The 22,720-nt window shown below is 35.1% G+C and overlaps 6 protein-coding genes and 4 non-coding genes across 15 annotated transcripts; 4 read left to right on the plus strand and 6 right to left on the minus strand.

The window, feature by feature from the left end:
* Positions 1-310: 310 nt before the first annotated feature.
* F55A12.5 (Telomere_reg-2 domain-containing protein) lies at positions 311-4,041 on the plus strand. The gene is made up of 16 exons (NM_059172.8): positions 311-404; positions 450-565; positions 612-723; positions 807-933; positions 984-1,036; positions 1,095-1,168; positions 1,213-1,456; positions 1,515-1,660; positions 1,703-1,924; positions 1,974-2,120; positions 2,424-2,755; positions 2,803-3,329; positions 3,400-3,461; positions 3,507-3,565; positions 3,609-3,712; positions 3,756-4,041. The coding sequence occupies exons 1-16, from the start codon at positions 312-314 to the stop codon at positions 3,843-3,845; spliced, it is 2,508 nt and encodes an 835-aa protein (NP_491573.2). The 5' UTR covers position 311; the 3' UTR covers positions 3,846-4,041.
* Positions 4,030-8,158, minus strand: nath-10 (RNA cytidine acetyltransferase). Its single transcript, NM_059173.5, has 12 exons — positions 7,783-8,158; positions 7,435-7,734; positions 6,957-7,388; positions 6,805-6,907; positions 6,557-6,756; positions 6,297-6,509; positions 5,856-6,251; positions 5,543-5,804; positions 5,146-5,456; positions 4,922-5,097; positions 4,307-4,582; positions 4,030-4,258 (listed from the first exon to the last, which is right to left on the minus strand). Exons 1-12 carry the CDS (start codon positions 8,149-8,151, stop codon positions 4,165-4,167), a joined length of 3,132 nt encoding a protein of 1,043 aa, NP_491574.1. The 5' UTR covers positions 8,152-8,158; the 3' UTR covers positions 4,030-4,164.
* A 406-nt stretch (positions 8,159-8,564) lies between these two features.
* On the plus strand, positions 8,565-11,413 carry dhs-2 (17-beta-hydroxysteroid dehydrogenase type 6; the record flags this gene model as incomplete). 3 transcript variants are annotated; one of them, NM_059174.9, is made up of 9 exons in its annotated part: positions 8,565-8,622; positions 8,735-8,914; positions 8,965-9,038; positions 9,403-9,544; positions 9,862-10,015; positions 10,068-10,263; positions 10,488-10,563; positions 11,034-11,169; positions 11,226-11,413. In NM_059174.9, 9 exons carry the CDS (start codon positions 8,565-8,567, stop codon positions 11,314-11,316), a joined length of 1,107 nt encoding a protein of 368 aa, NP_491575.1. The 3 variants fall into 3 exon arrangements, with proteins under 3 accessions (NP_491575.1, NP_001379718.1, NP_001309486.1); NM_001392303.2 differs by lacking the exon at positions 8,565-8,622 and having other exon boundaries at positions 11,226-11,412; NM_001322672.3 differs by lacking the exons at positions 8,565-8,622; positions 8,735-8,914; positions 8,965-9,038; positions 9,403-9,544 and having other exon boundaries at positions 9,984-10,015; positions 11,226-11,316.
* On the minus strand, positions 10,616-11,112 carry anr-38. Its single transcript, NR_101556.1, has one exon.
* A 511-nt stretch (positions 11,414-11,924) lies between the features above and the next one.
* F55A12.13 lies at positions 11,925-12,169 on the minus strand. The gene has a single exon (NR_050115.1). It is a non-coding gene; the product is annotated as an Unclassified non-coding RNA F55A12.13 (non-coding RNA).
* Positions 12,170-12,529: 360 nt separating this feature from the next.
* On the minus strand, positions 12,530-12,677 carry F55A12.14. Its single transcript, NR_050116.1, has one exon. It is a non-coding gene; the product is annotated as an Unclassified non-coding RNA F55A12.14 (non-coding RNA).
* Positions 12,678-12,752: 75 nt separating this feature from the next.
* Positions 12,753-12,891, minus strand: F55A12.12. The gene has a single exon (NR_050117.1). It is a non-coding gene; the product is annotated as an Unclassified non-coding RNA F55A12.12 (non-coding RNA).
* Positions 12,892-12,905: 14 nt separating this feature from the next.
* On the plus strand, positions 12,906-19,557 carry ppk-1 (PIPK domain-containing protein). The gene is made up of 13 exons (NM_059175.7): positions 12,906-12,963; positions 13,013-13,053; positions 13,102-13,306; positions 13,359-13,434; positions 13,481-13,598; positions 13,652-13,804; positions 14,191-14,755; positions 14,811-14,887; positions 15,097-15,181; positions 17,400-17,654; positions 18,274-18,377; positions 18,430-18,592; positions 19,055-19,557. Exons 1-12 carry the CDS (start codon positions 12,909-12,911, stop codon positions 18,529-18,531), a joined length of 1,836 nt encoding a protein of 611 aa, NP_491576.2. The 5' UTR covers positions 12,906-12,908; the 3' UTR covers positions 18,532-18,592; positions 19,055-19,557.
* An 89-nt stretch (positions 19,558-19,646) lies between these two features.
* On the plus strand, positions 19,647-21,259 carry F55A12.2 (the record flags this gene model as incomplete). 4 transcript variants are annotated; one of them, NM_001026323.5, is made up of 5 exons in its annotated part: positions 19,647-19,764; positions 20,212-20,399; positions 20,453-20,586; positions 20,634-20,859; positions 20,912-21,171. In NM_001026323.5, 5 exons carry the CDS (start codon positions 19,649-19,651, stop codon positions 21,169-21,171), a joined length of 924 nt encoding a protein of 307 aa, NP_001021494.1. The 4 variants fall into 4 exon arrangements, with proteins under 4 accessions (NP_001021494.1, NP_001370486.1, NP_740851.1 ...); NM_001383086.2 differs by having other exon boundaries at positions 19,649-19,764; positions 20,912-21,259; NM_170864.6 differs by having other exon boundaries at positions 19,649-19,764; positions 20,634-20,870; positions 20,912-21,225.
* A 72-nt stretch (positions 21,260-21,331) lies between these two features.
* Positions 21,332-22,213, minus strand: zhp-1 (Zip homologous protein 1). The gene is made up of 4 exons (NM_059177.6): positions 21,904-22,213; positions 21,711-21,856; positions 21,525-21,660; positions 21,332-21,477 (listed from the first exon to the last, which is right to left on the minus strand). The coding sequence occupies exons 1-4, from the start codon at positions 22,198-22,200 to the stop codon at positions 21,394-21,396; spliced, it is 663 nt and encodes a 220-aa protein (NP_491578.1). The 5' UTR covers positions 22,201-22,213; the 3' UTR covers positions 21,332-21,393.
* Between the last annotated feature and the right edge of the window lie 507 nt (positions 22,214-22,720).

The following is a 22,720-nucleotide window of genomic DNA, read 5'->3' on the forward strand; positions in this document are numbered from 1 at the left end:
ACTAAATTCTAAGGGTAGAAGCTTTGTAATTATCCAAAAAGAAGGAATGTGATACAGCATTTTCGTAGCAACGAAGAGAAGGTCCCGGTTGCTAGGCTAGAAGCTGAGCGGATTATCCGGATTGAGAGGGAAACAAGGAATTGTGAGAACCTGTAATTATAGCACATATAATTGAGTTTTTTTCTGCTGCGAGTTCTAAAAAATTAAAATCTAAGTGAATTTATTTGATCAATTAAAACAAAAATTATCTCTTTGTGCTCTTTTTTGAATTTTCTAATCAAAATATTCAAACTGTTTAGAAAAATTACAGAATGGTGCTGAACGATTCGTTTTCGGCACTTTTCTCGTCTCCCGCTTCACTCAAAAAGGCGAATGACAGTTTCAATGAATCCTTCGGTGATAAGGTATTTAATATGCCCACATAAATAAAAAATTAACTTTATTTTCAGAATACTCTCTCTCCATCCACAATTTTCCGAAGTCTTCAAAAAGAGCATGATCAGATTTCATCAGTTTTGCGATCGCATCCACCAACAACGGCTCAATATCAAAATTCACTGAACGAGTGGGTTTTTAATTAGCCTTAATTTTATATTTATTTTGCTTTTCAGATTGGTTTCTCTCTACGAACGGGCCGAAGATCAGTCAACATTCGGATTACAGAAGCTCGTTCTCTCAGTTTTTCTGAAACTCGCCGCAAACATTCTCAGTGTGCTCGGAAAGGTTAGCACTGAAGAAAAAACTTCAAACTTCTTCAAATAAATAAATAAAAACCAGTTTTCTTTGTTTAAATCTCATAATTTCAGCCAAATCACCAACCGACACTCTACAAGTTATCCCAACTTCTCGCTTCATCGATTGTTCCCGATTTGAGTCCTGAACATGAAATCGAGGAGATACATATGCAGCAGTGGGCTGATCGAGTTGTTATTGGTGAGAATTTTAAATAAAATGTATTAAAATAAATTATTAAATAATTTCAGAGTGCTCAATTCATCTTGCCAAGTTTACAAACTACAGAATCGACCTTGCTTTTGTAATATTTTCAGATTTATTCGTCTAATTTTCAAGTGAATAAGCTGTCTTTTTTTCAGAACATTGACAGTATCGTTGATGATTTGGTGTTAGCTAGCGGTCGATTTCAGTTCGTAAAATCTTCGATTTTCGAGTAAGAATTTCAAAAGAATTCTGCAATTTTCTTGCATTCTTCAGAGCTGCCCGTGATATTGTATCAAGTGAACAAATGGACCTCAACGCGATAATCACTCCAGAATCGAAATTCAGTTTATCAAATCTTGGCGATGAGCAGACGCTGAGGCTTCTTCTGTGGCTTTATTTATTTCAGAAATCAATGTTGAAAAGTGAATTTCTTTCATCGCTTTTCTCAAATCTTCCATCAACTTTGAATGCACAGGAGTATATGAAAAGTGCAGAATGCTCAATGTTGGATGTCAAAGTGAGTGATAAAATTCAATATTTCTTCTAAAACTCAAAATAATTTTTCATTTTTTCAGCTTTACATCGTAACATTATCTACAGTTGCCTCAACTACAACAGAATCTGGAATGACAATGAAATCAGCTCCAGTTGTTGCTTCACAATTATCTCTCACGAAGCGTCAGAAAGATTGTTGGAAAGCAATTGTTGATGCTTGTGCTGGGTTTGTTCTTTTCTTTGATTTCAAATTCTCACCGGTCCGAAGGCATTCCAGAAAAACCGTCGCTGCTCTTTCACGCCTTCGCACTTCACAACTCGTCGAGGCGGTTCGTTTAATTTCAGACTCATCGGAAGATGTTCAAGTATTGTTCGAAGCGTGGAAGCACTGTCTTCAACCATCAGCTGCTCACGATGATAATGTTCATGAGGCAATTCAAGTTGTCACTGAAAAATATAGAACCAAAATCAATAGTCTTCTTTGTTATGGGTAAGATTAAAAAATGAAATTACTCTGAAATTACGTTTTAATATTTCAGCCCGTTCTACTCAACAGCTCCAGTATCTTCCATGAAGCAAAGTACAGTAACCCGTCGAGATATGAAAGCTCTCTTTCCATTGCCATTTGACTATGAATACATTAATACAACTGAATCCGAACATATAGGAACTATCATCAATAGTCTGTAAGTTGGAAATAATAAGGAAATCTAGATCGAAGAAAAATAGTTTGTTGGTTTTCTGCAATGAAATTTCTTTAAAAAATGTTTTTGGTGGCCCAAAGTTTTGAAAAAAAAAACCAAAAGTTGCGAAAATCTGAAGTTTCGCAGTTTTTAATTGAATCTAAAAATTTCCAGTATTGGATGTCTGTCGACTGAAAATATTCAAAAAAGAGTGCTAATTCAATTTTGGCGGAATTTCAGATTTTAACAAATAAAAAATCCAAAACCTCTACTCCTTCAAATGGAATATTATTATTTATTTTTCAGTGAAGGATATTCAAATGTGGAAGCATCAGAAGAAGCAGAAGAAGACGATGAAGATATTTTGTGTGCATCAAATGATTTTTCATTTCGTGATGAAGACATATTCCATAGCTTTGATACTGCTCCTGATAACTTATCATCTGCTGACAATTCAATGTTTTTTTCTCCACTAAAACATAATCGTGATTCAATGCTTCCTTCAGCAGTTTCACAGTTGATTCGTGATGAATCGATTCTAAATTCATCTCATATTTCAACAAAATCTGTGATTTTGACTCCAACACGTGCATCTTATATTCCTGGAACTGTTCAAACTTCAGAACTCTCTTTTGAACGTAAGTTGCGAACTCTTGGAATAAAATATAACTTATCCAATTTCTAGGTCATCAAAATGTCGCCATAAGTACTCCATCGAAAAAGGAATCATTCGACTCTTCTGATGAAGATGAAGAAGATGATGAAATGGAAGCAGCACTTTTAAAATCTGCACAACGTCATGAGAAGAGCATTTTGGCTCAAAAAACCCCTGAAAAACTGGCTCCAAAAGTTGCAACTCCAATGAAAGACGCTCAAACTGAGACCGATGATGCGGTTTTATCATCTGGAGAAAGCAGTGTTGTTACTGTAAAATACACTCCGAAAATGGATGTTCAGAAGAAAAAAGTAGAAATTCCCGTGATATCATCGGAATCAGAAGAAGAAGAATATGAAGAGGAAGATGAATATGAGGAATATGAAGACGATGAAGATGAGGATGAATATTATGAGGAAGAAGAGGAAAATGAAGTGGAAGATGATGATTTCTTGACTGAAACACAACTGGAAGAACTCATGGAACAAATTATTTTGCAGACTTCTGTCATGTTCAGAGATCAGCGTATGAAGAAGTTTGGGCTTGAAAAGGAAATGGTTAGTACTATTTTTCAGATCATTTCCCGCTGTTTATTCATTTTTCAAACTAAAATTTGATAATTTACAGATAAAATTCGACGGTGCAACTGACGAGGAAATCCTTCTCCAAGCTGAGCAAAAACTGGCAAAGTAAAATTTTAATTTGAATAAAGCCCACTATGTTTCAATTTTCAGAATTACTGAAACTCTGAAGACCACTTCGAATAAACTTCAGAACTTTTGTACTCCGAGTAGTGAGTTGTACAATTTCAATTTTTATCTATATATTTTTTTCAGGTTCAAGTGTGAAAACTCATCAGCCTCTTCAAGCTATGCCATCGGCTGTTTCTAAACTAGAGAAATCAGTGGACCATGATTCGAAAAAGTGCCTTGGCTGTCAGGTTACTATTCCAAAAATTAAATTAATAAATAAAATATTTTCAGAGTGATGAAGTACAAGAAGCTGCTCTTCGTCGCCTCGAGCAAATGGCCAATGATTGGGATGCTGAAGGAAATGATTATTTGTACAAGTGAAATCTCTCTTCTTGATCTATTATATTTAAATACCTCCCCGTTTATTCTTATCTAGTTTATTTCGAATATTTATTTATTTATTCGGTTTTTATTATTCCTATGCCCTGTTCTTTTCTTGTTTGAATTATCTCCACTAAATATTTACCATTCATCAGGCGTTTCTTACTATAAATTCGACAAAGATGTGCTTTGAAAAGTTTCATAATTTCTAAACAGACATAACAAATAACAAAACAACAAAGATTTCAAGAACAGAAAGTGGTAAACGATGAAAAATTAACAACGCGTGGATATTTTTTTTAAAAACTTGATATAGAAATCAACGGCGTCCACCAGACGAGAAGCGCTTCTTCTTTTTGGCATTTTTATTCGCCGGATCTTTTGCATCAGGAATTGCGGCTTGGATAGCAGTTCTGTAAAATTTTATTTCAATTTCTGAACAATACGTGTTGAAAACTGACCGTTTGCTCTTAACGCTGACCAATTTGTTTGCATATTTCATATTAACAGATTCATAAGCTTCAGCCAACTCTTTCTCGTCCTGTATAATCTCATACTTTTGCAATTCGTTTCCAAGCTCAGCGAGCAGTGCTTTTCTGTCCCTATCGTGACGAGCACGAATCTCTTTGGCAGCCGACTCGAGCTCATCTTCCAAATTGGCAAGTGGCACAGCTTTCGGGAGACTTGATGTTGGCTTGTTCGCCGCAGATGCTTCAGCTTCTTTATCGAGATTTTCTCTGAAAGAAGGCAGATATTTAGTCATTTACGAATCGTATTTTCCGGACTAGACACATTTTTGCTAAGTGCAAGCGGAACGTTCGTTCCTGAGGAATTTTCATTGATTTTTCATAGTTTTTCGATTGAAAATATATTAATTTATCAACAAATTAAAATTAAAAACATAACTTCTAACAAATCGTGAGGAAAACTATGAACAACAATAATATTCCACAACAGCGAAACTTTACAATTTCAGTACTAATTAAAGGCGCACACCTGTTGGTATTTTATAAAAAAACATCGTGTCGAGACCGGGTACAGTATTTTTGGTGCAAAAATTTGAATAGTTCACTCACCTAACTGCTGTCTCACAAACTTCATCGAACCAATCTCCGATTCGCCGAATCGCTTTTGTCAGTAAAGCGAATATCTGATTCATTGGAAGATCCAACTCTTTGGAAATATCTTCGAAATGTTTGTGTTGCAGACCACGAGCAAGAAGAATTGCAGATTGAGTTACAGCTAATTTCAACTGAAGTTAGAGAAATTACGCATTCGATAAAATCTTTTTTAAAAATACCTCTTGTGGCAATCTCTGTTCGAAGTTCAATTTTGCAACGATTGGGAGAATATCAGTGATAATATGAGAATCAACCATATTTCGTCCATATTGGCTCATTCGTCGAAGATCAGTGTTTGAAAGATGAATTGCCAACTCGGAACGTTCAATTACAAGCCGTTTCATCTGTTTTTCGACATGCTTATTCTTGAGTTGGAGAAGAGAAAGTGCCATTTGAGCCGGGAACGAGGAAAAGTCAAATGAAAGTAGATTGACGATACGGCGACGAAATTCACGCCAATACACAGGCAGCCAAGTGGCAGATGGTTCTTCTGAAATTTGAAATTAAATTTACGAATTTACTTTAGAAAAACTCCTCGAAAATTTAAACTCAAATTCAAAAACAAATTTAACTTACCATCACTATCAGATCCTCCGTGTTCGAGTCCTTTCAGTATAATACAAGTATGCTCTCCGGTAATGTCGTTCGAATTCTGACGAATGTAAACTGGCACAAACTCGTTTCGCTTCCAGAATTTTAAAAGTGGAACAGTGAGTCCGAATGATACGCCCAAATAGTCTAATCTTTCAGGCTTTCTTTCATCGAGACGTTGAAGCAGTGGTGGAAGATCAGCTCTGGGTTCAATACGCTCTTCAAGAAGTTCAACGGTATGGCCATCCTGTAAAAGACAGATTAAAACTGTAAGATCATGTAGATTGAAAAAAGTTACCTTCACTTGCTTAATCACTGTTTTAGATGGCGGAGCTGGTGCTTTTTCTTCTTCGTCCAAAGAGGTTGCCAATCCAAGATAGTACTGCTCAATCAATTGAACAGCACGACCACCATATCCCATTGACTGATAATCTGGATGTACAGCGACACGAACAATTCTTCCACCACAAAGTGTTCCGAACTGCTTATCCATGAATTGTTGGGAAACTGTCCACGGAAGGAGATCTCCAGCTGCTCGTTTTCCACTTTCAAGTCCATTTTGAATATTATCAGAATCGAGGCGACCTTCTAGACAAACTTGGACCACAGCCAAGACTTCAGGAATCGTTTTTCGTGACTTGTCAATTGGAGCCATCAGAACAAACAGATTGTGAGCTGGAGCATCGGAAAGCATCTAAAAATATTAAACTTAGACGTGAAAAGCTTTTAAACTTCTTACTTGCAAGTCGTTTGGACTGTTCTTGTAATGCGCAGAAACAAAGATTGCCATGACTTGTTGCAGGAAGGCTTCAGATGCGTCATGGAATGAGAAAAGCGTGTCTCGATTTACAATGTACAGCTCGCAGGCGGCTGGCGGAGGTGTTCCACACTCAAGTTTCAGCTGGCAGTTGGTGGCGTCAAGGCAGAGAAGTCGATTGAGCCATTTTTCGATCTGAAATCATTTGTTACTACAACTAAATTTAAATTTGATTTTGGCACCTTATCTCCTGGCTTGTATCTGATACTTTCCTCCATGTGCATTTCGTGAAGAGTTTTTCCTTTGTTCGACGCACTTTTACCTTCCTTTGCTTCTCCTCCAGCAGACTGTTGGCGGAGTTGTTGCAAAAGTTTCAGAGATAATGAACGACCGGTTCCTTCGTATCCATTGATTGTAGAAGATAAAAACGAGATGTATGGGCCTGAAATGATAAATCAATAAATAATTCAACAATTAGATGTAGATTTACCAGAAATCAGCTCCTTGACCAGAGGCAGGGGAATTGCAGCGGCTTCATCAATTACGATCAGTTCACATTGACCAAGTTTCTGCACATCTGTGGGGCTAATGTACTGTAATTTAAATCGTTAATAAAAATATTAATTTTTTGCAAAATATTACCTGAATAGTCTGTTTGTGCTCACGGAACACATTGATTCGAACCAAACAGTTTTTGAATTCCGGATTTGCTGATTGAATAAGCTCATAATCAGTGTGTTCTTGATAATCCAGTGCATCGAATCCTTTGACAACAAACTCGAACAATGTCTTCAAGTTTTCCGGTGATGGAGACGTCACAAAAATATTTGTGTATCCAAAAGCAATAGCTCCAGCCAAGGAGAGTCCAACGGCTGCAGACTTTCCACGTCCACGACCAGCGGTCAAAGAGCAAGTGACATTCGATTGCTTTTCTGTGATGACGTCGAGAAAACGGAGAAGAGCCTTGGCTTGACAAGCAGTACGAGCACGAGAAAGCAATGGTCCGATTGGTTTTGTCTCTTTCATTGCTTCTTTCAAACTGGCAAGTTCTGCATCTGATTCGCTTTGGATTTTCTGTTAAAAATAATATTATTATTTTCATTCATTTGCTCAAAATTACCTTTTGAGATGCTGGAATCGCTTCGACATTCTCAATGTGACTGGAAATCGGCAAAACTCTCAGTTGATCATCAAGAACCAGAACTGACGAACATGAAGCCAATGACAGAATGAATCTTTCATTGAAGCGAGCTGTAATCTCATTGTGAGCCTCCGTACGATATCTATTGTGAACATCCATGGAGATTGTGTAAAGTTGACGAAGAGAACGAACGGATTGCATCAGAAGAATGACCATTCCACCTCCTTCAATCGTTTCGATGGTTCTCGCAAGAAGATTTGGCGTCATTGCTTCAAAGTCCTGAAATAACATGTTTTTTTGTGTTTCTTCTGATAAAATTTTAATTACCTGCAGGACGAGAACTCCAAATGTATTTCCTAAAATCTTCTCAGTTTCATTATAATAACAGTATCGAATCTGCGTTGAAGAAATGAAAACATCAAACGGATCAGCATCTGGCAGACTTCCGGAAATTGTTGTTGTGGCCTTCTTCATTTTCTTTGCCTTCTTCGCACGATGTGTTGAAAATGAAAGCTCTTTTTTGTAGCACCAGAGAACATTTGGTCGAGCAGAAACTGTGGACTTTGATAGAATGTGATAAAGAATAGGAACTTGATCCCTTGCTTTATCACCAACTACCGCGAACATCGATCGATGTCCACTGGCCACTCCATTTTCAATTTGAGTGCGAATGCGACCATCAAGTTTGGTCCTCATCTTCAAAGAAAACATTTTAATAGAGAACACAAATTTGTTTTTTTTTTAATTTTAAAGAAATTTATTGAAATTAACTTTCAAAAGGGTAAAAAATTAATTGAAAACTTGAAAAGAAATAAAAAAGTAAATTCGAACATCCTAAAGTGCGCCAATGCACCGATTGTGCGCCAATCCCGTTGTTGGCGCATATCTCGACATGACGGTGGACTACGGTCTCTTGCCACTTTGAAAGCACTTGGGAAGGTCTAAACTAGTATTATGATGAAAACGAGAAAGAAAAAGGAGAAAAAGATTAAAACAGTTTAGGAAGTATGAAAAGTATAATCCAATATGCGAAAAATCGTCGTAACCTTCAATTTTATTCGATGTTGTGTACTCAAAATCTGTACAAGTCTATGGTAGACTCTACCGTGATGCCATCAGTAAACATTTCGTTATCACTTGCACTAAACGTGACTGATAAAGAGCCAGGTACTTAAAACAACAGCTCCGATATTCCTAAACACAAAATACTACACTTCCAGTGTTCAATTTAGACCCGTATTTTCTGTTTTTCAATTATAAAACTATATCAAAATTTCAGATTTCCAATCACTTGAAATGTTAGGTATTCTTTATTGGATTCTGAACTTAACGGTTGTGGAATCTGTATTCTATCTTGTTGTGGCATTCTTGTTATTTTTAATTGGCAGGCACTTTATTGAGAAGCTCCAAATTAATAATTTATCGAAAAGGGCCGTTTTTATCACTGGATGTGACTCTGGTATATTTTTCGGAGCAACTTACAAATAACTAGATTTGTCTGTTTTGCAGGATTCGGTCGTGGATTAGCATTAAAATGTTTGGAGCAAGGAATGCCTGTATTTGCAGGATGTCTCACTGAGCAGGTATATTATTTGTTATTTATTTTTTCCGTCGGGTCGAGACCTCGTACCGTAATCTTCAGTTTTGAATTATTACCAGACGCGACATTTAGCGATTTTTGTGCAAAAAATCCCAGTCTATGAAAATTCCACAGCTACGAAAGTTTGAAATTACAGTAATCTATAAAGACGCACACATGTTTCTATATAAAACAAAAATGCGTGTCGAGACCGGGTACCGTATTTTTCGCGTAAAAAATGGAAAATTTTGTATCTAACTAATCCAGTTTTCTTTCTTGTTCCTATAATTTTGTTTCGAGTTCAAAAGTTTTCCTAAAAATCCCCCACATCACATAAAACATGACCGTTGAATGGTGCCCCATTTCAGGGAATCGAAAGTCTTAGTGCGGAGGCTCGAAAATCCATCGGAAACGGGCGGTCTCTCGACGCGTTTTTGATGGACGTGACAAGTGACGAGTCTGTCGGTGAAGTGGCCAAACGACTTGAAAAGAAATGTGAACAATATGGAGGTATGTGCTCGGAGAGCTACCTATTTCAGCACCACATGAAATCGAGAGCTTTGAACGCTTGTACCTTTCTTGTTTTTTGTTTTTTTTTAACAATTCAACAGCAAACATACTTGTCATAATGGCTACAATAATTTTGTAATTGACAACTTTTCGGTATCATTGAAGATAAGTAAGATATAAAGTATCAAAAGAGAAGTAGGAAGACGCTTTGCCCTACAAAATTCCAAAGCGAATTGTGCATTTATTAGAGTTAAAATGCTCCAAAAAGCTACCGTATCCCCAGAAAAAAACCAATATTAGAAGTAATATTCCTCCAGGACTACACGCCGTTGTTAACAATGCTGGAATAACTGGAAAGCACATTGCTGATGATTTCTTAGATATAAATGAGTATCTGAAAGTTGCTAATATCAATTTGTGGGGACCAATACGTACAACAATGGCAGTTAAGAAACTTCTCAAAAAAGCGAGGTAGATCTTGATTTTTTTAAAGCCTTAAAGTATTCACATTTTTTTTCTACAGAGGTCGTGTGGTTACTGTAGCCAGTATTTGTGCTCGTGTGGGTCTTCCAGGCCTCGGTCCGTATTCGGTGTCCAAGTACGGAGTATCTGCATATTGTGACGTCATTCGACAGGAGCTTCGACCATTTGGAATATCTGTTCATGTTTTGGAACCAGGATTCTTCAATACACCATTAATTAATAGAGAAAAGATTGATGTAGGTTTTGGAAAACTTTCAAAATTTTTTTTTGCTATACAGCTATATATATTTTAATGCTATACAGTTAGTGTTTTCACAATTTTCTGCAATTTCTGTAGATCAAACGTAGAGCCGATAGGTAGTGTTTTAGGTTTAGAGCTTTAAAATATTTAATCTGGTTATGACTGAGTTCTCTGGAAATTAAAAAAAATTAAGCGTTTTCAAGAACAATGAAATTTCAGGCAGAAATTCTTGAAGCCTGGAAACATGCTCCAAATGAAGTTAAGCAAGAATACGGGGAAAAGTTCTTCAATGATGGTGAGTTGTACATAGAAAATCGTTTTTTTTATGTACGAAAAAAAACTGTGAAAATAAAATGAAGATTTATCACAAATATACTAATTTTAATGAAATCATAAATAAAGTTTTCTCCAAAACAGAAATAAATTATCGAAAAATAGGGGTATTTTACGAAAAAATGGCACCTTCTAAAAGTACAGTAACCCATTTTGCAACTTAAATTAGTTTTCCACTACTTTTTTATCTCACAAAACACATTTTTGTGTAGCAACTATTTCAATTCAAACACATTTTGCGAAAGTAAAGAAAAAAGCGTCGGCAAACCCAAAAATAAAAAAAATATCTTCCAGGGGTTACTGTACTACATAAAGGCGCCCTCGGTGACAGAGAGCGTCACGAGACCGAATCCGGAAAACCGCACGCGCTTGAGATTTAAAAAAAAAATTTTAACTTAAAATTGATATAAACATCCAATTTAATCATTTCAGCACGTGAATCCACTCATCTCTTCTTGAATTCCGTCGCTTCTTCCCAAATATCCTTGGTAGTTGATGCCTACTTCCACGCGATCACATCAAAACATCCAAGATCTCGGTACCAAATTGGATGGGATAGCATTTTATTGTAGGCAACCTATAACTATAATCATTCAGTTTCAAAATGTTCCTGATAATTTTCAGATTCATCCCATTCTCCTATCTTCCAACCGGACTGCAAGATTACATTTTTGCCGCCGCAGGTCTTTTCCTACCGAAACCGGCTTGCCGTTGATCGTGTTGCAGTTGGCAGGAAGCAATTTCCATAAATTTTTAGTTGTGCATGTTTTTTTTCGCTATAAACCAGGAGAATAAAATTTGAAACCAATAAACCAGCCTGTTGTTTGTTATGGGTTACCGTGAACAAACTTAAATACATTTTAGAAATACGCTAAAATGTTTTGCAAAATTTGTTTTTTTTTTCTTTTTTCTATGCATTTATAAAAAAATGCATTTAAGGTCTTATAAGGAAAAAAAAGAAGCATTAAATTGAATATTAAAGAACGCTACAGTAACATGTTTGCGAGCGCGACGAGACCCGCGTGCGACCGCTGCGTGTGAACCTTTAAACTCTACATAAATTGTTTTTCCTTTTTTTAAACATTCAATTTGTTTTTTATGATTCCTTGAAAAATCCGTTTAGTTTTATTGAAATTATAAGGCATCTGGTCAAATTCCAACATTTTTCGGCTAAGAATTCATTGCTCATAAATAATTTCCGATTCTTCCCATCAAAAAAGGGTCATGATAGGACTTCCTCTAACCTCTTCGTGTAGATGTTGGAAACTCCTCCCACATTTTTCTTTCACTCTTTTTTTGCCACCAAGTACAAGTGCGGGGCGCTTCTATATCGATCTGGTTTTGGCGACGACAACGAATAGAGAAAAAGAGGAAAAAAAGGAAGGAAAGGAGGCGAGAAGAGCGGGGAGAAGGGAGCTGTGGAGCTTTCTCCCTGTGCTCTTTCCCAGCAACCCATTCCCACTTCTTCTTTTTTTCACTACGCCTTCTTTGATGCTGTCGCTTTCTTCTTGTTTCTTCCACTTTCTGATGCGTGAGAAGAGTTTTATTAGAAACCAAGTAATCCACGCAAAATATTTTTAAAAACCTTCATAAAGATATCTGAAATCTTCACTCGCTTCGTTTTTTATTGATCTTTCAACGGAAATGTTAATTTTAAAGTCTCTAGAAAAATTCGTTTTGTTTATCAAATTTAAAAACTTTTGAATGTTGGCATTTTAATATTTCTAGAATAAGAATAACATCTTTTCAAAATTCCTGAAAACTCTTGGAGTTAAAGAATATTATCAGAATCATTTTCACAAAAAAATCACACCGCTAAACATTGACCCATGCGTAATTACGGAGTATCGTACCAATTCTATTGAAATTCTTTTTTCACAAATTTTGAAACATTTTCGATCGATTTTCCCAATTTCCCATAAAAGAGCATTTCTCTTTGTGTCTGCGGTTCCTCGTTATTTTAAGTATCTCGTCGTTCCACAAACGATAGATAACAGGAAATTGAGTAACGCAGACGGTGCGAAAAGACATCATCAACATCTGCCCCGTTTTCTCATCACCTCAACCGCCCGTCGTTTTTTTTTTCACATGAAATTCTGTCTTTTCTCTCGGTTTGGAAGAATTGAATGAAAGAATAGATTATTGTGAAAAATAGAGTGAGAGTTCAGAGAAATAGAGAAAAGAGCAAAAACAATAAAGCTCCTTGTGCTCTTCTTCACCTTTTTTTCCTTTTACTTCTCTTCCATTTTTTCATTTTGAAAGCTTCCTGGTTAATTCTTCCGTGTTTTTACAAGCAACTTTCAGATAATGGCTTCTCGGTCCACAACAATCGCCTTCAAACGAACTGGCGATGCGGAAGAAGGTATTTGATCGAAAACTATAATAATTATTAATAAAAAATATGTTTTCAGAAGGAAAACCTCCCGAGCAAGGCGACGATAACGGAGAAAAGGTGGGAAATTTAATAGAAGAAAATAAATCAATTTTCAATAATTTTCAGCAAGAAGCTCCGATCCTCCGACCTGACAATGAAGCCAAGGATCTTCCATTGAACACTTTGGGTAATCAAACTTCACGAGAACAGCAAAATACAAAGGAAAAGCTCGGACATCGACGAATTGACGAACAGGGTGGAGTTTCGTACAAAAAAGTACCCACGAATGCTTTGATGCAGGCAATTCAACTAGGAATTTCTAATTCGATAGGTAAAAACCGATTCTGCGAATTAAAAAAAAAACTAAAAAGCTGTTTTTTCAGGAAGTCTGGCGTCTCTTCCAAATCGAGATGTTCTTCTACAAGATTTTGAAAAAGTAGATATCGTTGCTTTCCCAGCGTAAGAAAAATTATTTTTTTCAAATATTTAATTTACAAAATTTCAGAGCTGGTTCCACAATAACCCCATCCCATTCATTCGGAGATTTTCGATTTCGAACGTACGCTCCAATTGCTTTTCGTTATTTTCGAAATTTGTTTCACATAAAGCCTGCTGATTTTTTAGTAAGTTCACATTATATTGATTCTCAATTCTATTTTCAAAATATTTATTTCAGAGATCAATTTGTACAGAGCCATTGAAAGAGTTATCAAATGCTGGAGCATCCGGATCGATATTTTACGTGTCACAAGATGATCAGTTTATTATAAAGACGGTTCAACACAAAGAAGCGGATTTCTTGCAAAAACTTTTGCCCGGTTATTACATGGTGAGATTTTTCCAAAAGAAACTACGATATCTTTCCTATTAGAAATGTTAAAGGCGCATGGAGATATTAAATGGGTCTCGGCGCGTAAAAATCTATTAGTTTTTCAAGAAACAATTTAAAAGACTCCAATTTTAACAGATTGCGAGAAAAACTATTAAAAAGCGATGAAAATTCCGCAGCAACAAAAGTATGAAATTACAGTACCCTTTAAAGGCGCAAATCTTTCGGCATTCAACACAAATTTGTCGTGTCGAGACCGGGTACCGTATTCTTGTCGCAAAATTTCGCGTATTGTGTAATATTTAATGTGCACTCAAAATAATCGATTGTAAAATAGACTTGCATGCAATACTGGTAATTTTTCAATACAAATGTTTTTTTTTCAGAATCTCAATCAAAATCCACGAACTCTTCTCCCAAAGTTTTTCGGTTTATTCTGTTATCAAAGTCTTGGAAAGAATATTCGTCTCCTCGTGATGAACAATTTACTTCCACAAACAGTTACAATGCATGAAAAATATGATATGAAAGGATCAACGTACAAACGAATGGCCAATAAAGCAGAACGAGCAAAACCACATCCAACTCTCAAAGATTTGGATTTTCTCGAAAATCACAAAGATGGAATTTTCATTGACCCAACTGCGTTGGAAGCATTAATGAAATCAATTAGTAGAGATTGTTTAGTGATGGAAAGCTTTAAAATTATGGATTATTCACTTCTCGTTGGTATTCATAATGTCGAATTAGGAATTAAGGAACGAGCCGAACAAAATCGAGAATCTCATCCGGCTCCGTCCACGTCAAGTGACACATTTTCTGGAGAAAAAGCTGAAAATCATAAAGTTTTACAAGAAAAGTTCAGTGTATGGGATACCGGAGATGGAGATGTACCACATGGAGGAGTACCCGCAAGGAATTCGAACGGAGATCGACTTGTTCTTTATTTAGGTGAGAAATAAAAGATAAAAACATGTAAATTTATTTTTTAAATATTAATTTTCAGGTATTATTGATATTCTTCAAAATTATCGACTATTGAAAAAGATGGAACATACGTGGAAAGCAATTCTTCATGATGGGGTAAGTTTTTTTTATTCGAAACATTGAAATTTGAAGAGTTTTCGGCCTAAAATACAATATAAAATTATTTTAAAAAATTTAATTGTTTTCTGTTACTATAGTTCTATGTAAAAAAAATTACAAAAAAAATCACACTTTTAAAAATGTTTCAAATAGATATTAAATAACTGAATACCTTCTAATATACTGGAAAAATGTTTAAATTCCAGGACACAATTTCCGTGCACAACCCAAACTTCTACGCATCTCGATTTTTAACTTTTATGACCGAAAAAGTTTTCAAAAAGGGAACAGGTACGTTTTTGCATTTATTTTTTGGTTTTTTAGATGTTTTCTCTTTTTCTCTCTCTCTCTCTCTATCTCTCACTTTTTTCTCTTTCCCTATTCATTTTTTGGCACAAATTTGAAAACGTCTTTTAATGAAAAAAACAATATTTTTTGAAATTTAATTCAAGCAAAAAGAGTTTAGTTCTTTTTTCATAATTATTTCTGTATTATACACTCGATTCGCTTTTTTTGAAATTTTGTAGACGAAAAATGGGCAATTTGAATTCAAAATAATATATCGAGCAATTTAGCCAAAAACTGTAGAGTCCTCTGCAAAAAGTAGACGCTTCTCCTCGGGGAGTACAAAAGCTCCGTAAATCGACATTTTCCAAAATTAGGACTTCGGAATCCCGTATATAAAGTATCTATGAAACCCTGCAACCATTGGAAACTTGTCAACTTCTTCTCCCTTTGTTCAATTTCGAAAACCTTTTTTTTCTGCATTTTCTCCAACAGAGTCTCCCCACTTTTCTTTTTTTTTCAACTTTTCAGTGGTTGTGATGGCAACGCTATACCTGATTTGAGATTATTTGAAATTTGTGAGAGACAGAAAATGTACGTTGTCCGTATTGGTTTTTGATTGTGACAATAGATGAGCTTGAAACTATCGCCAGAAACCATGATTTTTCGTTTAAAAATGTTTTTTTTTATTCTTCGGGGTGTATTAGTTTTGATTATTAGAAGACAACATCTAAAATTTCCAGATATTTCATCAAATTTTGAATGAAAAAATCTCTACTTCACTTCTACAACTAAAAAACTTTAATAAAAAATCTAAAATTCCACACTAATTTTACTAAAAACTACTAATACTGATTTTCATCCTACTTCTCATCTGATTCTAATACCTTCTAACAAAAAACTACAAGCTGGAATATGAGACCTGCTAATTTCATTTTTTTAATTCTATCGTAATCTCACTCAATTTTGACATGCCTTCTTAAAGGATGGGTCCTGGCGCGCAAAACATGTTTACGGTAATTGTTTTTAATTTTTGTAGCTGCTTCGTTCATTTTCCTTGCATTTTTCAATGAAAATACTCAATTTTCGGGGAATTAAGTCATTGTTTTTTTTCTGTCAAAAAATTCTTTCTTCGCGCCGAGACCTATCTGAATAAATATGTGCGCCTTCAAGGAGAAATGTCAAAATTCAGTAAAATTACGGTAATTGAAATCTTCTAACCTCTCACTTTCTCTAATCCTCTAATTCCTTTCTCTCTCTCAATTAATGATTACAGCTGACGAAAAGAGAAGTGCGAAATTTCGTACTCTGGTCCACAGTTATCTCGGTGAATTTTTATTTTTTGAAAATGTCTTTATTTTTATTTTTTAAATATAATTATTTGAATATTCATAATCTAAATGGAATTTTTGTTTCGTCGCGTCACTTACGAGCATCTGTGAATAGTATTTTGTTTCATAACATTTTTTCGGCTAATGTTAATCGTAAAGTTCTAATGTTGGAAGACTACAGTTTTTCAAAATTAATTTTTGAGATAGATAAGTAAAAAAATAATTGACCAAAAATTGCAAGACGCAAATTTTTCGAACTTTGCAAAAAAAAGAACAGATTATTAAATTCTGCTCCACCGCACTCTGTTCATCATCCAATTTATATATTGTTTTGTGTTTGGTCGCCTTGTTGGTTTATGCCGCAACATTGAATACGAATTGTGAATCTTCTGATCGTGATTGACCTGTAATGCTGCCTGCTTCTTTTTTAAATTTTCTTTTTAAATTTGGTTCATCAATATTTATATCTGTCCTTCTTTTTATTTTCTTCTTTCTGCCCCCGGCATGCTTCACTCAAAAATATTCGAATTTTTTGGTGCTCAATATTGAGAAGGATACTTTTTGTTTGGATTTTATTATGTAGCCGTGTAAAATTGAGAATTTTCGCTACTTCTTACGCGCATGGGTCCCGCCACGCGGACAATGGGTTACTGTAGTTCGTGTCGGTTTATGAATTTCTATTGCACGTCATAAACCAACCCAATCTACAGCATCCCGCTGTCCGCGTGGCGAGACCCATGCGCGGAACAAGAAGCAAACAATTTTCATTTTCAAACGCCTATGTAATACAAAATTTTGATGTTTTTCACAACGATGTATATGCTCTCAGTGATATAAGTATTTTGACAGAGTCTCTTCAAATTTTAATTTTTTTCTAATTATTGAATTTTCAGCTCTGAAACAGTCGCCATCTCGTAGACGGATGTTAAAAGGAAATAGTCATGAAGATGATTCAATTGTTATTGTAAGCAGTGGACATCGACAACATCGAGAATCTGAACGAGATGGATTGAATATGACGGTTACAGTAACCGATGGAGCGAGTACATCAACACCACGGGGAGATACCACACAATTTGGATCTCAAACAGCACGAGAATCTACTAGACTATATAATAGAGATTCTACAGGAATCAATGAGGATCGGGGTACTTTTTTTTGGATTTTATCTAGAAATTTTGTGTAAATGTGGAAAAAATCAAGCCATCGAAAAGATATTCCATTTCCGGAAAATCAAAAAAAATCTAAATTTAAAAAGTTTACAATACAATTTTTTTTTATTTTGATCAGAAAAAATATGAGAAAATATATAATTTTCTTATTAGAAAAAAGGACCAAAATTTTGTTTGAAATTTTTGATTTAGAAGTTTTAGTTTTTCGCAGAAAAAGTTTCGGTTCTTTTTGTTGATTTTTCGGATTTTTTTTTAGAAAAATTTTAAAAACGGGAGTTATCAATTTTCTCCAGAATCGATTTTTCTTCAAAATTGCGAAAATTTACTCGCTGGAACTCTTTACTGGTTTATCAGAATTTTTTTATCTTCATAAAAAATACCAAATATTATTTAGAAACTAGACTTTTTTCCTCCGAAAATCGAAATAATGGAATAAAATAGTTTTTTCTAAGATCTCAAAAACCGAACAAAAATTTTTCAGATTTTTAGAGAATTTTTCTTCAAAATTTTCAAAATTGGGATAATTTATTCTAATTTCATTTTCTTCGAGCAGTAAAAAATCGTTGCAAAATCACCTAATCTTCTTCATTTTCAGCAAATTCGGCCCGTGAACCTCCATCGTCCATGTCACGAGTACCTCTTCGAAGGTCTTACCGAGATGCAGGACAAGCTATGAGTGCTGATAAGAAAGAGAAGAAGGTTTACATAATTAAATAAAACTTTAAATCTTAAAAATGAAATTATTTTGCAGGTAGAACGATTATTCGCGCAGTCAAAACCAACCGACGAAAAAGTGCCCGAAGAACAGGAAGAAGCAGAGGAAATTGTGAGTGGTGACACACCTGTCGCTTGAAGAAAGATGCTTCTTCTTCATCTTCTTCTTCTTCTTCTGGTCTTTCCATCTTTCCATTTAGGTATTCTTTCCCAACGGATCCTAACATTATGTTTGTCTCTGAGCAAGTTCGGCTTGTAATATTTGTTGTGTCAACGTCTAGTTATTATCGAAAAGTGTGTCTCTTAAAAAGCTCAGAATAGTCCAAATTGAGAAAAGTAAGTAAAAAATCTCTAAAATGAGAAAATTCGATTTTTGTAATTTTTTTTTCAATTTTGAGATATTTCAAAAAAATACCTTTAAATTTTGGTAATTTTTCTTCTTTTTAGATGTTGCAATCTTGCAAATATTTCAGATAGTTTTACGAAAATTCTTCAAAATAAAATTTTGCAAACAAGAAAAATATTTAGATGTCTAGTCATCTAGTTTCCATCTAGTCTCCGTGTGAGGTCCTACAGTACCATTGTGCTTATCTGTCTGCGTCTCTTGCCTGCCTTTCTTGTCTATAACTCTCTAACCATTAAAATATCTCAAAAATTTTCAGACTCGATTATAGTTCTATTGCATCCACCATTGCCGTTCATTCTTCTTCTTCCGACATAGTCTTCAGTTTCAACCAAAATCTGCCAATGTTCCTTTCAAAACGATTGTGCCCTTTTCTCATCGAGTTGTGAAATAATATAAATTTTTTGTTTCTTTTTTTCACTATTTTTCCGCTTCCAAATTCAAATTTGGCTTTAGTTTCAACTTTCCAACATTCGGAATTTTCCAGTCAAGACCCGACCCTCCTTCTCTCCACGAAATTGTGATTGATTTGTCCCCCTCGCCGATTAGTATCCACCCGCAATAAAATTTTATAATTTAAAATTATTTATGCTACAAAAACTAATGTATCTAATTTAATTTTTTTATCTCTTCCCTCTTATCTTTGCCTCGAACTTTTTTGTAATTTATTATTTTTCAATTTTTCAAATCCCCTCTCCAACCACCCCGGCTTTCTTCTCATCGATGTTTTACAGACGAAATAAAAAGATTTTCCAACTTAAAACTTTGATTTTCTTTGCTTTCTTTTGGTTTTAAGTCGCTTTTTCAATATTTGAATAAACATTTTCAGCATCAGAACTTGAAAATATTTCAGATGAGCAAAGAAAATGAGCAGAATAGTCCGCAATTTCTATCATTATGGCAGAATTCGGAAAATTTTGCAAAATTGGAATCACATGCCGTCAATAGAGGATTGGTGGCAGCGGCGAGGTGAAAAAATGCAAAAAAAAAACAAAAATCTTTTAATCCAACAAAAAATCAATTTATTTTCAGTTTCTGAGACCCTCAAGGATATTTTTTAAACATGCAAAAACACCTTTAAGGGGTACTGTAGTCTCGAACTGTCAATTTTTGCAGAGCTCTCCTAGATTTTCATTGTTTCTCTCCCATTCCAAATTTTTTTTGAAAATTTTTTATTTGAAAAACTGAAGTAAAACGCGCAAAAACGAGGAGTTGGAAACTACAGTAGTCTTTGAAGGCGCGCATACATTTGAAAAATTGCTCGTGTCGAGACCGGATACCGTATGTTTTCTGATGTTCTCATTTAAAAAAAAATTACAGTTTAGAAATCAATTCTTTTGTGAAATAAATCAATTTCAGCCAAATTATTTTTTCAAAAAGTCGAAAAAAAAAAAAATTTTCAACTATTTACTTCAGAGATGCCTCAACAGATCCATCAAATCGTTCAACACTATGGCAGAATCTATCTTCAATGTCTTCAGCTGATCAAGCTCATTTGATGAGTCGCCTCTCATCAACATGGCCATTTCGAGATGAGCGAAGAGCATTAACATGGCCAGTTCACGCTGGTTTAGTAGCTAATTGTGTCACTTCTTCACTTATTGGTTTGTATTTTTAGAAAAACTTCAAAATTTCTGACGATAATTTTGATTTTCAGCCACTCGGATCAACTCTGAAATGTTCCTTTATGATGCGAAAGCTAAATTCTTTGAATCAATCCGAAAGTGTCCGAAATCTCCATTTGTATTTGGAGTTTATTCCTCTGGTGTTACATATTTCATGCTTCATCAGGTTTCTTTTTTCCGTATTTCAAACATACAGTAACGCAATAATTTCAGGTTCTTGTAACACCTAAAGTCTACAATGAGCTTACACCATGTCCATCGTGTCTTGTCATTAATAGTATTGCTATTGGATTATTAACAGGAATTGCTCTTCCGATGCTTGCAACTCCATATTTGGCACATTATGTTCTGATCAATAGGGAAGCGAATACAGGAGGAAGTTCTAGAGCAATGCCAGTTGTCAATAATTTATTAGAGTTCTTGACTCTAGGATGGGAAGGTATATCGAATGTAAAATATAAATGCAATTTATTCTACTCTTAATTTTTCAGGCTCCAAACCCGCTCGTCCTGTAATTGCCATGTGTGCTGCCATTCAAATGATCGTCAGTTTTGGTTCAATGTACGCGATGCTCTGGGGTCGTGAACGAATGTTCAACACTCTTGAACTGGACTCCGATTTGGCACGTCGTCTTGTTGCTGAAGCGCAAACATCATCCTCACTTAAGCAGAAGATTCTCGATTTTCTACGAAAGATTCCGCTCGTCAACGGGGCGATTCCAGAAGCACCGGAAAATGAACGTGTCGCTTGATTTATCTAGTCCTAGATTTAGTTTTTTTTCAAATCATATCGTTTTTATTTTTGTTGTTTGTTTGAAAATAAAATTTTAATTGATTTTGTAATTTTTTCGATCCCCTTTCATCCAATTGATGGTGTCACGTTTTGCTCTGGATATGTGGGAAGAAGATAAATCAAGCATTTTTATGTTTATAGCTGAAAAATAAAACTATGGTCATCTATATTACAGATTATGTTAAAACAGAGATCCTCCACGATTCGATTGAGACGAGCAGTTGGATGATGATGAATCAGATCGATTCCTCAATCCTAGAAGATCCTGAAAAAGCAACTTTAGGAACAGAAAAATCAATGATATCAGCATACATAATCGAGCAATTCGTCATTATCTACATCTGAACCAGCAACGGAAGGATTTGAAGAAGTTGGAGTACCTTGCATGAAAAACTCGTCATCATCGATATCACGAGAACTGGCAACTTTCAGTTCGAGAGCACTGATTCTAAAATAGAAATCAATATTTAGATTAAATTTCGATCAGGGAATACATACAAATTCCGAAGCTTCTCGTTCTCGCGTTCAATATCTTCAAGCTTCTTACGATTATTTTCCTCAAAACTTGTTAGCTTCGACAATTGACAGTGCATTTCCTCCGTCTTTTTCTCAACTTTCTTGGTTTGTTCTTTTCGCATAACTGACTGAAATAAAGCGTTTTAATTCTGGAAACTTAAAAAAAGAGTGTTACTTTTTTGTTTTCCATTTTCAATTGAATTGACTTCTGAATTTTTTGAAAGCCAATAACTCGAGCGAGGCGTTTGTGAATATCCGTACTCATCACACCCACATCGCCGAACATTTTCTTCACATTCTTCGGCAGACTTGCATCCATTTTGAGAGTTTTTGTCGGGATTTTACACAAATGACAAAAGTCAGCAGTGGGAGTTGTTCGGCATGTTTCACAGAAGACGTGGGAGCAGGCGGTGATAAAAAATTGTCTTTTACTTGGCGAGCATCCACATCCATTGCAAACGATGAACTCCATAGTGCCTACAGTTCTGAAATAAATGCAAATTGTTATTTTTGAACCATGTTTGGAACGATTAAACTTCTAAAACATCATAGAATACAGGGAGCTCTCCCGGGAGAAAAGCACGAATTGCTTTTTAAAAAAACACAAATTTAAAGGAGCTTTCGAACAAACAACGCGTGGGTCCCGCACCGATCGCCATTTTCAAGTACGGTATTGCGTTGGCATTGCTGGCATTCACTTTTCCGGTTTCTTCGTCTGTTTGTGACAGTTTTTCGATAATTTTCAGCAATTTTCATATTAGTCTTATCTCAAATTTAATGAATATAGTTAGAAAATCTGTAATATTAACTAAAAAGTAGGATTTTGATAAATGTTAGACTTGTTTTAGAGATAGAAAAATGATCTCCATTTGATCTAGCCGCCAAAAAATAAATTATTCTTTCTTCATCATTCATCCAAATCCACCCTACAATGTTTAATGCCGAGACACCTCGAAACTGTATTTTTTCCGTACAACTTTCATTTTCTCCTA

The sequence above is a fragment of the Caenorhabditis elegans genome, chromosome I (assembly GCF_000002985.6).
Source record: "Caenorhabditis elegans chromosome I".
NCBI lineage: Eukaryota > Metazoa > Nematoda > Chromadorea > Rhabditida > Rhabditidae > Caenorhabditis > Caenorhabditis elegans.

What these genes read in the sequence shown, in the direction of transcription:
- ppk-1 (NM_059175.7), top strand. Translation starts at nt 12,909, where the DNA reads ATGGCTTCTCGGTCCACAACAATCGCCTTCAAACGAACTGGCGATGCG. An exon ending in AGGAATTTCTAATTCGATAG is followed by an intron (nt 13,307 to 13,358) that starts GTAAAAACCGAT and finishes CTGTTTTTTCAG; the next exon opens with GAAGTCTGGCGTCTCTTCCA. An exon ending in TAAAGCCTGCTGATTTTTTA is followed by an intron (nt 13,599 to 13,651) that starts GTAAGTTCACAT and finishes TATTTATTTCAG; the next exon opens with AGATCAATTTGTACAGAGCC.
- zhp-1 (NM_059177.6), bottom strand. Translation starts at nt 22,200, where the DNA reads ATGGAGTTCATCGTTTGCAATGGATGTGGATGCTCGCCAAGTAAAAGA. An exon ending in TGAAAATGGAAAACAAAAAA is followed by an intron (nt 21,857 to 21,903) that starts GTAACACTCTTT and finishes GCTTTATTTCAG; the next exon opens with TCAGTTATGCGAAAAGAACA. An exon ending in AACGAGAAGCTTCGGAATTT is followed by an intron (nt 21,661 to 21,710) that starts GTATGTATTCCC and finishes TTTCTATTTTAG; the next exon opens with AATCAGTGCTCTCGAACTGA.
- nath-10 (NM_059173.5), bottom strand. Translation starts at nt 8,151, where the DNA reads ATGAGGACCAAACTTGATGGTCGCATTCGCACTCAAATTGAAAATGGA. An exon ending in TTGGAGTTCTCGTCCTGCAG is followed by an intron (nt 7,735 to 7,782) that starts GTAATTAAAATT and finishes ATGTTATTTCAG; the next exon opens with GACTTTGAAGCAATGACGCC. An exon ending in CAGTGATTAAGCAAGTGAAG is followed by an intron (nt 5,805 to 5,855) that starts GTAACTTTTTTC and finishes TGTCTTTTACAG; the next exon opens with GATGGCCATACCGTTGAACT.
- F55A12.5 (NM_059172.8), top strand. Translation starts at nt 312, where the DNA reads ATGGTGCTGAACGATTCGTTTTCGGCACTTTTCTCGTCTCCCGCTTCA. An exon ending in GGCTGATCGAGTTGTTATTG is followed by an intron (nt 934 to 983) that starts GTGAGAATTTTA and finishes AAATAATTTCAG; the next exon opens with AGTGCTCAATTCATCTTGCC. An exon ending in AATAGTCTTCTTTGTTATGG is followed by an intron (nt 1,925 to 1,973) that starts GTAAGATTAAAA and finishes TTAATATTTCAG; the next exon opens with CCCGTTCTACTCAACAGCTC.